Source organism: Gobio gobio, assembly GCF_949357685.1.
Source record: "Gobio gobio genome assembly, chromosome: 11".
NCBI lineage: Eukaryota > Metazoa > Chordata > Actinopteri > Cypriniformes > Gobionidae > Gobio > Gobio gobio.
Window position 1 is genome coordinate 35,657,380 of NC_137104.1, and position 16,309 is coordinate 35,673,688.

Consider the following 16,309-nt stretch of genomic DNA (forward strand, 5'->3'; position numbering starts at 1 on the left):
ATATTGCATTATATAATTATGTACAATCCTTTTTAATGATATTAGTTGATTGTACAGTATATGTCTGTCTGTTGTTTATGTGGCATCCATTTATTCTTATATTAGACTATAGTATTAACATGGTTTCAGTTATAGCACTTTTACCTTTTATTAGACAAAAAATATGATTTTTACAGTAGCTACAGTTTGGACTGTCAGAATGGACTGTCTATAATTTGCTACTGTTTCAATTAGGGTTTCATGGAAAAAAGGGGACAGACACTCTTGTAGGCTACACTGTAAAAAAAATCCTCGTAAAATTGATGGTAAAAAAATGGCAGCTGTGGTTGCCAGAACTTTACCGTAAAAAATACGGCAGTAACGTTTTAGGTTTTTAGGGAAAGCACCATATAATTTAAAAGTTTATAATTATGGTTAAAAATGTTTTATTTTACCGTTCAAAACCGTATAATTTAAAGGTTTATAATGTAATAATTATGGTTTAAAAAATATATATTTTACAGTTCAAAGCTGTATAATTTAAAGGTTTATATTGTAATGATTATGTTTACACTGTTAACAATTTACGGTAAAAAAAACCATATTGCATTAACTGATATAATGTTAAATTACCAACCTATTGAAATACTAATATCTGTTGTGTACCTTTGATATATACGGACAGTGGTGATGAGAATCATGTGATGAATCACAAGCAGCTTTTAAGAGGACAATACTAATATATAGAAGGTGCTCAGCGTCATTTACACAAACACAAAACACCATCATGTTAAAACACATGAAATTTAAAAAATGCAATAAACATTATTTAACAACATCAGATGTAACATAAAACCCTAATGTACATAACTGATTACAAAAAACAAAGAAGAAACATAGTTATTGCAATGAAAATACATCAAATGCGAAGTGTCATGCAGGGAATTCTGTGAATGTCAATTTACGGGTTTTCACTGTAAATTACACAATGGCTTGTTCTTTTTCACTTCCAAAAACTGTAAATTTAACGGTATTTTACTGTAAAATTAAATTAAATGTAGGTTAGATCTATTACAGTTATTCACCGTATATATACGGAAACGTTCTGTTAACCAATTAACTGTTTTTCACCATAGCATTCTTACAGTAAAATACCGTTAAAATCACAATCATTTTTACAGTGTATGGTTTTGTTTCTGACGTTTTAATATCTGCTAATATAAACTTGTAATACAAGGGGTTTGGTCTCATTTACTTTAAAAACCGAGCAATAATGAATACTCATTTTGCTTTTTGTAAACATTTTCATAAATATATCTGTCCCTTGGATGGATGGAACTGGTTGCAGAAAATGGCAGATGAACTTCTAAAACAATTGGTAACAATATTGTTTGAATCTGGGCAGATGTTCGTGGAGAAATAGAAAATCAACAGCGTTAGGGAAGTTTTAGGTACTCTTAACCTATGGTTTATTAGCTACTTTTAAAAATGACAATATGGTTAAAGACACTTCATTGTTCAGTGAATAATTACAGTCATTGATATTCACAATTCTTAATATAGTTACTATTGGTTTTATTTGCTGTTATGAACATGTTTACAAAAAGCTAAATGAGTATTCAAAAGATTGCTTGATTTTTAAAGTAAATGAGACCAAACCCATTTATAAGATATTAAAACATCAGAACAAAACCCTACAAGAGTGTCCCTTTTTCCAATGAAACCGTAGACAGCAGATTATAGACAGTCCATTCTGATATATATATATATATATATATATATATATATATATATATATATATATATATATATATATATATATATATATATATATATATAAGTCTTTGCTGTGGACCTTTAAGAGTTGTGTTGTTGCTTTAGTAACATTGCTTCAGCTGCATCTGCCCAGATACGGATTAAATTTTCGTTCCAAATTTTCTTATTGGTTAAAATCATCCCTTTTTTTCTGCATCTAGAGAACTGCCGTCGAAAGTTGTTGAGTTCAGACATTACACATCAGTAGCCTAAAAATCAGCAGATAGCCTAATAATCGAACGTTTTTCAATCATGGGCACAGGGGTCGCGACCAAGAGTTTTGCTCTGCTTTGTTTTTTCTTCCTTTGTGGGACTCTGCCTTCACTTCAAGCAGGTAAGTTAACGTAAATGTTTAGCCTACATGCTGCGTTTGTTAGAGAAAGAAAGTGAAAGTAACAATTTACGCTTCCTGGTCTAAAACGGTTTTGTAAAGACAGATTTGACATTTGATTACGCATTTAGTAGCTACATTACATTACATTAAAAAGTGTGATCAATAAACTTATTTAATTAGGCCTATAGCCTACACTGGCTACGAGTTTTGTCAAATAAAAAAGCTTACCAGCCTACACACAAATGTGACCGACCAATATGGCTTCGGCCCCATACGTTAGTTATTACTGATCATAAGATCGATCCCTTACGGAAAGAAAATATATTTCCCTATATATGAATGGTCAATATATTAAATTATATAGGCCTAATGTAATAATTATATATAATTTGAAAATATTCACAATAAGATATTGTGTTAATATATTACAATTCATTGAATAATATATGGAATGCCAAGTCTGCCAAAATAAATACATAAATAAATATACAAAGAAATGTAAAAAAGCAACAATATATATATATATATATATATATATATATATATATATATATATATATATATATATATATATATATATATATATATATATATATATATATATATATAGGCTATATATATAGGCTATATATATAGGCTATATATATATATATATATATATATATATATATATATATAAATACCCATAGAAAAGCACAAAAAATATATATATACATTTATTTCCTTATTTATGTATATATATTTACCACATTTATTTATTTATACTATTATTCATTTATATTTTTATGTATAGGCCTTTATCACACTTCCTATTTGGTTTCCTGACACTAAAAGTATAGAGGAAACCATGAGTGAGGCTGATATGGCGGGAAGAAGGTCCTTCTTTTAAAATAATTCGCGTTGTGTATTGTAGCGTTATGGTGCGTTCACACCGTACGCAATTTGCGCGAGTGATTTACATGTTAAGTCAATGCAGAGACGCGAAATGGCATTCTGTGGCGCGATTCGCGCGAATGACGCGAATTGAGCGTTTTGAACGCGGGAATCGCTCGAGTTGAAAAATCTGAACTTATGTGGCATTCAAACCGGACGCAATTTGCGCTAACCGCGCGAAGGTGGACGTAAACTTGCATTTGGACATAAACTTGCATTTAACAAAAAGAGACTGGGTTGTGTTTCATGTCATTTAATGTTATCACAGTGATAATCATATTGTCTGAACCAGATATTAATATACAGATTTTCTCCTCATTGTTGTCACTACTAGAGCAAGCTCCTGATTGGTTAACGCAGCGCGAAATATCCGCCAAAGTTCAGATTTTTCAACTTGAGCGAATCGCGTCCGGTGTGAACGCACCATTATGACTTACGACTGATGGTGCGTTCACACCGGACGCGATTCGCGCGAGTGATTTACATGTTAAGTCAATGCAGAGACGCGAAATGGCATTCTGCGGCGCGATTCGCGCGATTGAGGCGGCGCGAAGGAGGCGAATTTAGCGTTTTGAACGCGCGATTCGCGTGAATCGCGCGAATCGCTCAAGTTGAAAAATCTGAACTTTGCCGGATATTTCGCGCCGCGTTTACCAATCAGGAGCTTGCTCTAGTAATGACAACAATGAGGAGAAAATCTGTATATTAATATCTGGTTCAGACAATATGATTATCACTGTGATAACATTAAATGACATGAAACACAACCCAGTCTCTTTTTGTTAAATGCAAGTTTATGTATGATCAATCAGGGGCGTCGCACCCGTGGGGGATGTGGGTGTTTTAACACCCACACTTTTCCCGGTGAGAGGGTTCAACACCCACACTTTTTCTGCAGTTTTCCCGCAGTTTTGCACAAACGCTGGGATGCCACAATTCTCATTATAATATTGAACCGTTCGGTACAGCATTCACGGTTCAATAAGCGCTTGTGAATTGCGTTGTTTTTTTTCTTTTGTTTTTGCAGTGTGCCTGTGAGTCTACGCGCTGATATGAGCAAATATCCAATCACTATACACAGTGCTAGACACGCTTGCAATGCTGGTGTCAGAGAGTTATACTCACAGAACACTAGTTATTTACAATCACGAAAGTTCATTATTTGCATGCGTTTTAAAGCCTTGCCGGTTATTTGCATGCTTATACACCGTTTTAAGGCGCAGAGCGCGCGCACTAAACGCCTGTCAAACACGTGATTACTGGACTAAGTAGTCTTACTGTGCTAATACTGTCAAATACACACAAGTTTAACATAAACACAGTCGGCACGTCTAGTCTTCAACGAGCCCAAAAGGACCCACGTCACACCACTCTTCATCACTCTGCACTACCACTCGCTGCTCGCATCAAGTTTAAGTCGCTGACGCTTGCCTACAGAGCCACCACGCACTCAGCTCCTGCATACTTTGACTCGATTCTACGTCGTCACACCCCCACCAGAAGCCTTCGTTCAACCAAGGAGCGAAGGCTTGTGGTACCATCACAGAGAGGCAAAAAATCCCTCTCCAGAACATTTTCATTCAACGTTCCCAGCTGGTGCAATGATCTGCCCACCGCCATCCGAAATGCGGATTCATTGACAACATTCAAAAATCAACTAAAAACTCATCTCTTCCGTGAGCACTTAACCTCCTAAAAAATCTCTCCTCTTTCCCGCCCTACTCTAGCCTGTGCTACACTGAGAAATGTACACGGACCAAGTATTTCAGGCACTTGTTGCGCTCACTCGACTCTTCACGACCAATCGCTTATTGTACCCCCAAGTTGTAAGTCGCTTTGGATAAAAGCTTCTGCTAAATGCATAAATGTAAATGTAAATGTAAATGAACATAAAAGAAGATATTTTGAAGAAAGTTTGTAACCAGGCTGCTTTGGGGGCACCATTGACTTCCATAGTAATCTTCCTATGTGTTCAACATAACAAAGAAATGTATACATGTTTGGAACAACTTGAGGGTGAGTAAATTATGACAGAATTTTCATTTTTGGGTGAACTGACCCTTTAAGCAGTCATTCTTAACCACTAATCACTTTTTTGAATTTCAAAAATGTTTTTGTTTTATTATTAATTTACTTAAATTATGACTATATTATCATGTAATTATTTGTCCCATTTTAATCTAAATATTTTTTTTAAATGTCATAAACTTTATATGACAGGATTATTTATTATGTATGATTAAAGCCTAGCTAAATTATAAATTAATTATAACATTTATTAGGCTATAATCTATTGATTAACCTGTCTAAAAAATTATAATTCTGTCTGCCAAGCTCTGGTAATGTATGGAATATTATATTAATATATTATCCATTAAAAAAAACTATAGGCCTACCTTAAGAAGCATGGATGTGTCTTTCACATACCGGTCTGTCAGCGCTCCTGCTTTAAGTCAGACAGTCTGAGCAACTGAAATGCTTCTCATAAAGTGTACAGTTGGCCTGAAGTTCATCATGAGTTACTGGACAGACCCATTGATACCTTTTTCATATTCAGCTCTATATCTGGAGATCCTCTTGCGTTCAAATGGTGGACGCGATGCGAGCTCGACATGTTTTTAAAAAAAACGTGCAAGTTTACAGGCAGACGGCACAGCGCATGTTCTGGAGACTCCGCCGCTATGGCAACAAAGCCACTAAAATGCAATAACGCACAAATGAGCTCCTGTACTACTTATTTGTAAATTGATCTCTTTATATTTGCTATAAGTATTCTCCACACTTCAAAATCCGTATGTGTTTATTGAACTATGTGTGGACCTATGTAAAATACGGGACATATGGGACGCGTCATTTTGCTTGTAAATACGGGACGATTCCTTATTTTACGGGACGGGTGGCAACCCTAGTTATGGGCCAGGCGCGAGTGTGTGTGCGCACGAGTGTGTGAGTGAGTGAGTGAGTGAGTGAGTGTGTGTGTGTGTGTGTGTGTGTGTATGTGTATGTGTGTGTGTGTGTGTGTGTGTGTGTGTGTGTGTGTGTGTGTGTGTGTGTGTGTGTGTGTGTGTGTGTGTGTGTGTCCCCGTGTCCGCGCGAGTGAGTGAGTGTGTGTCCGCCCGCCCGCGCGAGTGAGTGAGTGAGTGTGTGTGTGTGTGTGTGTGTGTGTCCGCGCGAGTGAGTGTGTGTGTGTGTGTGTGTGTGTGTGTGTGTGTGTGTGTGTGTGTGTCCGCGAGAGTGTGTGTGTGTGATTTAATCGTTGTGTTTGTTTGATATTTTGCGAGTCCTCTGAGCATTTCCCCCAGACGATTCCTGGGACTGATGGTAGCTGAAGCTCATTAAATATGCATATCTTATCCAATCCTAGCCGTGGGCGTTTACTTCCAAGTGTTCAGCGCTGCACGCCATCAAATCCGAGTATTTTTCAGAGAGCCTCAAAACCAAGGCAGAAAATAGCCTAATACTTATTCATTATGGTGTTTTTGAATGTAAAAACCACACAAACGTCATAAGTTGACTTGAGACAACAGTATAAAAATTTTTAAAAAGCCAGTTCATGACACCTTTAAGAATTGTGAATATCAATGACTGTAATTATTCACTGAACACGGAAGTGTCTTTAACCATACATGTATTGTCATTTTTTTAAAGTAGCTAATTAACCACTCTAGGAGTATAAAACTTCCCTAATGCTGCTGATTTTCTCTTTCTCCACCAACATCTGCCCAGATTCAAACAATATTGTTGTTCTACCAATTGTTTTAAAAGTTCATCCACTATTTTCTGCAACCAGTTTTCATCCATCCAAGGGACCGATATAAACATCAGTAAAATTCACATATAGCCAACTTTTCATGAGCATGTGTGTCCCTATGAAGATTTTTGCTTTGTATTTTGCCTTCACTTTAGACCGGTACATTAAACAATTTTGCCTCATGAGTCATGACTGATATCGGTATTGGATGGCAATTATAGGTTCAACAGGATTGCTTTTTAGCAGCCTAAATAAGATAAGAAAAAAAATAAGAAGATCCTGGAAAAACAGAAATTAATAACAAATAACCAAAAAAATATAATTTTCAATTATAGGATTACTTTTAGATTTGGGTTTTCGACCAGACTAAATGTCTCTGTGAACTATAGGTCTGGCTTTATGATAATATTTTTTAATAATTATTATTCTATTTAGTGGTTTCATGTGAATGTGAACATTCTGAAGTGTATGACACAATGCATCAGGTAAGATATAACTATAGCCTATATATCTTTCACATTAAACCACTTAACAGAATAATAATAATATGTGAATTTTACTGATGTTTATATCGGTCCCTTGGATGGATGGAAACTGGTTGCAGAAAATAGTGGATGAACTAGATTAGATTAGATTAGATTAGATTAGATTAGATTCAACTTTATTGTCATTACACAAGTACAAGTACAAGGCAACGAAATGCAGTTTAGGTCTAACCAGAAGTGTAATAGCAGCAAGTGCAGGATATACAACGTTTGCATAAGTGCAGGACATGGATATGTACTGAATATATATAAATATATCTATAAATAGAGAGATGGTTAGTACTATAAACAGAATTTACAGGTGAATATGTACAGTGAATAATATACAGATGGTTAATACTATAAACAGAATTTACAGGTGGATATCTATGAATATAATATAATATACAGATGGCTATTACTATAAACAGAATTTTACAGATAGAGGTATACAATGATATGTTAGGCTAAAATGAGGAATATGGCAGTGGATTAAGGTAGTGCAATAAATTATGGACAGAAGCTATCCGAAAAAAGTGTAAAAGTGCAGTGGAAGTGATTGCATATTACAGTTAGAAGTACAGTGCAAAATACAAATGTAAACAGTTGGTACTGTAAATAACAGTCGGCAGTGCAAATGAGCATAATCCAGTTATGGTATGGTAGTGCAAGATGCATAAGTAAACAGTTGTGACTCTAATAAACAGTCGGTAGTGCAAATAACAAAGTGAAGGCGGATGTGAGGTAGGAGAGTTATCAGTATATGAGGGAAGTGGATCAGCGGGGGTTCGAGTTCAGTAAGGAGACAGCTCTGGGGAAAAAACTGTTCTTTAGTCTGCTGGTCCTGGTCCGGTGGATCCTGAAACGCCTGCCGGAGGGCAGGAGAGAAAACAGTCTGTGGGCTGGGTGAGAGGAGTCCTTGAGGATGCTGCGAGCTCGATGCAGACAGCGTTTCCTCTGGATGTGTTCGATGGCAGGTAGTGGAGTACCTGTGATGCGCTGGGCAGTTTTCACCACCCGCTGCAGTGCCTTGCGCTCCGCAACAGAGCAGCTCCCATACCACACTGCGACACAGTTGGTCAGGATGCTTTCTATTGCGCAGCGATAGAAGTTCACCAGGATAGCCGAGGAGAGACGATTCTTCCTCAGTGTCCTCAGGAAGAAGAGGCGCTGGTGAGCCTTCTTGACCAGGCTGGAGGTGTTGGTCGTCCACGACATGTCCGCCGAGATGTGGATCCCCAGGAACTTGAAACTGGAGACACGCTCAACAGCCATTCCATTGATGTGGATGGTGTCGTGTGTGCCTCTTGACTCTTTCCTGAAGTCCACGATGAGCTCCTTCGTTTTGGTGGTGTTGAGGAGCAGGTTATTTTCGGTGCACCATGTGGCCAGGTGCTGGATCTCCTCCCTATAGGCAGTCTCATCGTTGTTGCTGATGAGACCAATCACCGTTGTGTCGTCCGCAAACTTGACGATAGAATTAGATCCATACACAGGCTTGCAGTCGGCGGTGAAGAGGGAGTAGAGAAACGGGCTTAGCACACAGCCCTGTGGTACACCAGTGTTAAGAGTGATGGATTTGGAGCAGGTGAATCCTGAACGAACATTCTGGGGTCTGTCAGTTAGGAAGTCCAAAATCCAGTTACACATTGAAGTGTTGATGCCCAGGTCTCCAAGTTTAGCTATTAACTTGGTTGGGATGACAGTGTTGAATGCTGAGCTGAAGTCAACAAACAGCATGCGTGCGTAAGTGTTTTTATTGTCCAGATGAGTGAGCACAGAGTGCAGTGCCATGGAAACGGCATCCTCTGTGCTCCTATTGCTGCGGTAGGCAAACTGGTGTGAGTCCAATGTGGATGGTAGAGAGTCTTTTAGGTGTTCTAGGACCAGCCGCTCAAAGCACTTCATGACGATGGGTGTACATGAACGATACTCGGTTACTTAACGTAACCTCGGTTCTCTCTAGAAGAGGGAACGAGTATTGCGTAAGTTCCTTACGCTACGGGAAAGTATTCTTTCTTCGAGATTTCTGAAAAACCCAAAATTATCCTTAATTTTGTAACATTGTCAACGCAGTGCGGCAGCCTGGCAGACCATAGCAGGCTATTCCAGCGTGCTATTGGCTGCTCTGCTGGCAACTGCAGCAGCCTATCGGTGAGCCCGCGTGACGTGGCGACCAATGACCACCTGGCTTCATTTGCCTACAGGTGGGGCGTGGCCACGTGTATATAAGCAGGGCTCACGGGCTGCATATTCGGTTTTCGTAGTTCTGAAGCGTAAAAGCCCGCGGGGCGCACGGCAAGGAACGCAATACTCGTTCCCTCTTCTAGAGAGAACCGAGGTTACGTTAAGTAACCGAGTATCGTTCTCTTACGAGAGGTTCTCTCGTATTGCGTAAGTTCCTTACGCTACGGGAACATATTGTCAACGCCGTACGCGCCTCGCATACAGCATATGTATCCCAGGGAACCGGGGAAAAAACACTGCTCGGGCAGGGTGGCCGGTAAAGGAAACGGGCCACCACATATACGGACACTTCATTTGAACTGACGGGTGGTTACAACAGGTGGTTACAACACCCTGTCCCATGAATGAGGGAACGGCACCTGCCGGTCTCCTTCAAATTCACCACACCTTGTCTCATGAATGAGGGAACAGCAACGCCGGTCGCCTTCAAATTCACAATATCTTGTTATATGAGTGAGGTAACGGCACCGCCGGTCACCTTCAAACTCACAACAGCTCGTCTCGTAAATGAGGGAACGGCACCGCCGGTCTCCTTCAAATTCACATGAGCCTAGTACCGAACTTACTACCAGTATGTGAGCTATGTCTGCGCAGAATCACTGGGCAGAACCAACAGCCCTATTGAACTGATAACACTTTCGCCTGTAAGGCAGGAACTTCCAGATTGTAAAATCTCACGAACGTAGACGGGGAGGCCCAGCCTGCCGCCATACAGATATCGTGGATGGAAATCCCTCTGGCCCAAGCCCACGAAGAGGCCATGCCTCTGGTGGAGTGTGCTCTGACACCTAGCGGGCACTGCAGGTGTTTGGAAGCGTATGCAGTTGCAATCGCGTCCACTATCCACCTGGACAGGGTCTGTTTCGAGGAGGCGAGACCTTTAGCGCGCCCTCCAAACGAAACAAATAGCTGCTCAGAACGCCTGAAGGCGGCGGAGCATGTGACATAAACCCTCAATGCCCTGACAGGGCAGAGGATATTGCCACCGTCCCCCTCGTCGGATGCTGGCAGAGCCGAGAGGGAGATAATCTGCGCCCTGAAGGGAGTGCCGATCGCTTTGGGGACATAACCATGCCTCGGTCTGAGAATGACCTTAGAGTCATTAGGACCGAACTCCATACACGTCGGGCTCACTGAGAGTGCGTGTAGATCCCCCACGCGTTTCACTGAAGCCAGAGCCATCAGGAACGCGGTTTTTAGCGAAAGGAACCTTGGTTCCACAGTCTCGAGCGGTTCAAAGGGATGAGCCTTCAGGGCCTCTAGGACCAAGGCCAGATCCCATATAGGAACCAAAGGGGGCCGCGGGGGATTCATCCGTCTGGCTCCTCTGAGGAAACGGATGATGAGCTCGTTCCTTCCTAGCGTGCTACCTAGCGTCGTCTGAGCGAACGCTGCTATAGCCGCCACATACACTTTGAGCGTGGAAGGGGACCTGCCCAGTTCCAAAAGCTCTTGGAGGAAGGAGAGCACCCGCTGGACCCCACATTGCTGTGGGTCCAATCCCTTGGAAACACACCACTCATTGAACACCGACCACTTAGAACTATATAACCGCCTCGTCGAGGGGGCTCTAGAGTGTGAAATCGTGTTCATAACCCCTTCGGGCAGGTCAACGGGTATCCGTTGGTCACCCATACATGCAGAGACCATCGCTCTGGATGGGGATGCCAAACTGACCCTCCTGCTTGAGAGAGGAGGTCTGCTCTCAGCGGAACTGGCCAGGGGGGTGAGTGCGACAGCTTCACCAGCTCTGGGTACCAAATCTGGTTCTCGCAGCGCGGCGCTATAAGGAGCACCGGGCGGCGCGTCTCCCTGATTTTCGCTATGACCTGGGGCAATAGGGAAATCGGCGGGAAAGCATACAGCGGGAGGCTGGGCCAAGGCTGGGACAGCGCATCCTCGCTTTTGGACAGAAACGTCGGGCAGCGGGCGTTCTCTTTTGTTGCAAAGAGGTCGAGCTCCGCTCTGCCGAATAGGCGCCATACCAGCTGGACTGTCTGGGGGTGCAGGGACCATTCTCCTGAGAGAATGAGGCCCCTGGACAGCTTGTCCGGGCCCACATTGAGGTGGCCCGGTACGTGCGCAGCTCTCAGCGAGCGCAGCGAGCTGTCTGCCCACACGAGCAGGCGTTCTGTCAGATTGCCCAGACACCTGGACCTGACACCGCCCTGCCGGTTCACGTAGGACACCACTGTGGTATTGTCCGACCGGACCAACACGTGGTGTCCTCGTATAAGCGGGAGAAACTGCTTGAGCGCGTTCTCTACCGCTATCATCTCCAAACAGTTTATGTGTAGGAGTTTTTCCTCGCTCGACCAGAGGCCCGAGGCTGATCTGCCCTCGAAAACGGCGCCCCAACCCGTGGTGGAGGCGTCCGTCGAGATGACCTTGCGGTGTGAGATGGCTCCCATCGTCACTCCCCTCTGGTACCAGTCGGCTACTAACCAGGGCTCTAGGCTGAAACACAGCTCTGAGTCACTCTGATCCTGAAGCCTCCGGACGCCCAGGCTCTGTGAGGCACTCGGGCGTTTAACCAGCATTGCAGCGGGCGCATGCGCATTAAGCCCAGCTGGAGCACAGCTGCAGCTGAGGCCATACGTCCCAGCATCCTCTGAAAGAGCTTGAGAGGTGCGATTTTGCCCGGCCGGAAGTACGCAGCCATGCGCTGAACTTGGCACGCGCGTTGGGGTGACAGGCGGGCTGACATTGCCACAGTATCCAGATTCAAACCCAGAAATGAGGTTGATTGCGTGGGCACTAATGAGCTCTTGGTCCAATTGACCGTGAGCCCCAGGCTGTCTGGATGGCTGAGCAGCATTGCCCTGTGGGCGAGGAGCTCGGCCTCTGACTCCGCAGGATGAGCCAATCGTCCAGATAGTTCAACACTCGCATCCCTCGACTTCTCAGAGGAGCGAGGGCCGCGTCCATGCACTTCGTAAATGTACGGGGTGCTAGTGACAGGCCGAACGGAAGGACGGTGTATTGATAAGCCTGGCCGTCGAAGGCGAATCGTAAGAATGGCCTGTGACGTGGCGTTATCTTGATTTGAAAATATGCATCTTTCAAATCTAGGGAGATTAGCCAGTCTCTCGGGCGAGTATGCGCGAGGATCTGCTTGGTCGTGAGCATCTTGAACGATCTTCTCATAAGAGCTTTGTTCAGACGCCTCAGATCCAGAATCGGTCTGAGCGACCCATCCCTTTTTGGCACGAGAAAATACGGGCTGTAAAAGCCTGACTCGCTCATAGAATGGGGAACCGGTTCTATAGCCCCTTTGCACAGCAGCGTGGCTATTTCTGCTCGAAGTAGATGTGCCACTTCCTCGCTCACTCTCGTCTCTGTACGCGCACAGAAGCGCGGAGGGTGGCGAGCGAACTGCAGAGTGTAGCCGTGCTTCACTGTTTTCAGCACCCATTCTGATACACCTGGAATGGCTTCCCACGCTCTCGCGTGTGCCACACGGGATAGAACGGCCTCCGGGCTCAAAACGCCGCGCTTCGCGGGTTTGACGGCCTGTATAGGAGGGGCGGGCGCAGTGCGCGCGCTCTCTGTGCTGTGGGCCAGCCGATCGCTCGCGATGGCTGGCCGCCCTACACACTGTATCTCTGCCGCTTCGAGCGGGGAGTGGCTTGTGTGTGGCCCTACACTCGTCGTTCCGGCCACCTTGGGCGGAGAACAAATGGTGTGTGGCGCGGCGCATGGCGCCGGGGGCAGAATGTTCGCGAAAATGTGTGAGCGCGTTTGAGCGGGTACAACTCTTACGCGTGGAACATGACCGGTTAAGAGTGGCTGTGTGACAGCGCGTGTGGTGATTAGGCGTGGGCGCAAATAAGCGGACACGTGACCTAACTCTAGCACTCGAGCGGCCGGTGGCCGCTTTATGTGAGTGAGAGACACAGGATTTGTGGTGCTTGGGTGCAGGGGTGAACACAAAAGTGGGCACGTTTACTGCATTTGAAAACACATACGGCGTGAGCCGTGCAACCAGAAATAAAGCAACTTCGTGATTTCTCTGGTTCGTCGTAAAACGGCGGTTGTAGACAGGCGAGAGGGCGAGTCCGCCGGCTCGTAGGCTGCGTGGAAAACATCTGCAGTAGCCACAGGAGTGGGGACTGACAGGAAAACAGAGTTTTAACGGTGGTCCGGCCGCAGCGGGACTTAACCGTCTATTCTCTCCTTATGTATAGACGCCCAAAAATACTCGAGCGCCACGTGGTGCAAGTTAGCTTTCTGTATGTAAGAAATGCTGGCCGCGAGCCCGGGGAAGCGGACAGTAAAACATTTTTATCTGCCGCGAGAGCTGGGCTCGAACTCGGGTCTCCGGCGTTTCAGCCGCTGATTTTGCCACTGTGCTACCGGGAGGGACACAATAGCGTTCAGTTAGCGCGAGCATACGGCAGTACGTCCTCGTGCTTGTTGGCAGTCGTGCGTGCATAAAAGACAGGCTCGTTACTGCAATAGTAATATTTCCAGCCGCCTGAACTGGAGAGGGGGCTGAGAAATGCTAGAGAAAGGCGGTTCGTCCGGCCACAGCGGGACGAAAACACCCTCTGTTAATTTCCCGGTGAGTGCGGCGCGCGCGCGCTGAACATGCTCGTGACCGTGCGCACTCTCATTCCTTGTGAACGGCGCAATCTGCGCGGTCCAACAGGGGGGAGTGCGGGTTCGTTGGAGAGCATATGTCAGCGTCATGTCTCATGACGGCATTTGTTCGCTGGCGTGCGTGTCTTAACAGGCTCGTGTACAGCAATATGAACAATTCCAGTCGCCTGAACTTATGAGGGGACTGAGAAATGTGCGCGAGGGTGGAACAGCTCTCTTGTGACGTAAAGAGAGCTGCAGGACCGTCCATTTCTGCCATCCCTTGTATGTAAGCGGCGCATTAGCGCGGCATGAACAGAGGGGGGAGGAGGCTCGCTCCGAGACCGTTCATTTCTACCATCCCTTGCAAGCGGCGCGGTGGCGCGGCTTGAACAGAGGGGGAGGAGGCTCGCTCCGAGACCGTTCATTTCTACCATCCCTTGCAAGCGGCGCGGTGGCGCGGCTTGAACAGAGGGGGAGGAGGCTCGCTCCGAGACCGTTCATTTCTACCATCCCTTGCAAGCGGCGCGGTAGCGCGGCTTGAACAGAGGGGGAGGAGGCTCGCTCCGAGACCGTTCATTTCTACCATCCCTTGCAAGCGGCGCGGTGGCGCGGCTTGAACAGAGGGGGAGGAGGCTCGCTCCGAGACCGTTCATTTCTACCATCCCTTGCAAGCGGCGCGGTGGCGCGGCTTGAACAGAGGGGGAGGAGGCTCGCTCCGAGACCGTTCATTTCTACCATCCCTCGCAAGCGGCGCGGTGGCGCGGCTTGAACAGAGGGGGAGGAGGCTCGCTCCGAGACCGTTCATTCCTACCATCCCTTGTAAGCGGCGCGGCTTGAACAGAGGGGGAGGAGGCTCGCTCCGAGACCGTTCATTTCAACCATCCCTTATAAGCGGCGCGGTGGCGCGGCTTGAACAGAGGGGGGGAACAGCGGAGTGATGTAATCATAAAACTGCTCGAGTCGAGCCCGCAGGGTCGACATAGAGAGTTCCTCGCACTCGGGGCAATCGCCCACGAGGAGTGCGGCGGCGGCGTGGTCACGGCCCAGACAGAGAGCGCAGACACATGGCGGTCTCTGGTGCTGAGCTGCACGTGGCACGAGCCGCAGGTGGAACGAGGCGTTTTGATAAAAACGCTCGTGCTCTTTTATGAAACGTGTGACGCAACGGCGAGAACACGTGCAATGAAAGGATATAATGCTGCCGGATAGCAGAGCAGGCACGGATGGCTGAAGGTGGCGCGATGCTGCCGGCTTCTTCAGGTGCTGTCCTCTGCTTGCTCGTCTGCACGATCACGGCGGCGGGTTCCAGATCCAGCGATGCGAAGGGCTTCGCTGAAGAAAAGAAAATCGAATATGCAGCCCGTGAGCCCTGCTTATATACACGTGGCCACGCCCCACCTGTAGGCAAATGAAGCCAGGTGGGCGCGAAGCGCCCTCATTGGTCGCCACGTCACGCGGGCTCACCGATAGGCTGCTGCAGTTGCCAGCAGAGCAGCCAATAGCACGCTGGAATAGCCTGCTATGGTCTGCCAGGCTGCCGCACTGCGTTGACAATGTTACAAAATTAAGGATAATTTTGGGTTTTTCAGAAATCTCGAAGAAAGAATACTTTCCCGTAGCGTAAGGAACTTACGCAATACGAGAGAACCTCTCGTAAGAGAACTACTAAAACAATTGGTAACAATATTGTTTGAATCTGGGCAGATGTTGGTGGAGAAAGAGAAAATCAACAGCGTTTTTGGAGTTTTAGGTACTCTTAACCTAGAGTGGTTTATTAGCTACTTTTAAAAATGACAATATAAGACACTTCAGTGTTCAGTGAATAATTACAGTCATTGATATTCACAATTCTTAATATAGTTCCTATTGGTTTTATTTGCTTTTATGAAAATGTTTACAAAAAGCTAAATGAGTATTCATTAGATTGCTCGGATTTTAAAGGAAATGAGACCAAACCCCTTTTCCTTTTATTTATATTAGCAGATATTAAAACATCAGAAACAAAACCCTACAAGAGGGTACCTTTTTTCCATGAAACCCTAAATGAAACAGTAGACAGCAGATTATAGACAGTCGACATTCTGACATAGGCTATATATATATATATATATATATATATATATATATATAGCCTATATATGA

General features: G+C 45.0%; 1 protein-coding gene across 2 annotated transcripts in view; it reads left to right on the top strand.

Moving 5' to 3' along the window:
• The first annotated feature begins 1,920 nt into the window (after window positions 1–1,920).
• Window positions 1,921–16,309, top strand: part of LOC307133754 (H-2 class I histocompatibility antigen, Q10 alpha chain-like) — a 28,516-nt gene continuing 14,127 nt past the window's right edge. The window contains exon 1 of one of the 2 annotated variants that reach the window (XM_079828990.1): window positions 1,921–2,128. In XM_079828990.1, coding sequence (XP_079685116.1) covers window positions 2,047–2,128 — 82 coding nt within the window. In that variant the 5' untranslated portion in view covers window positions 1,921–2,046. The remainder of the gene's footprint in view (window positions 2,129–16,309) is intronic. The other variant, XM_079828992.1, reaches the window with a different exon arrangement.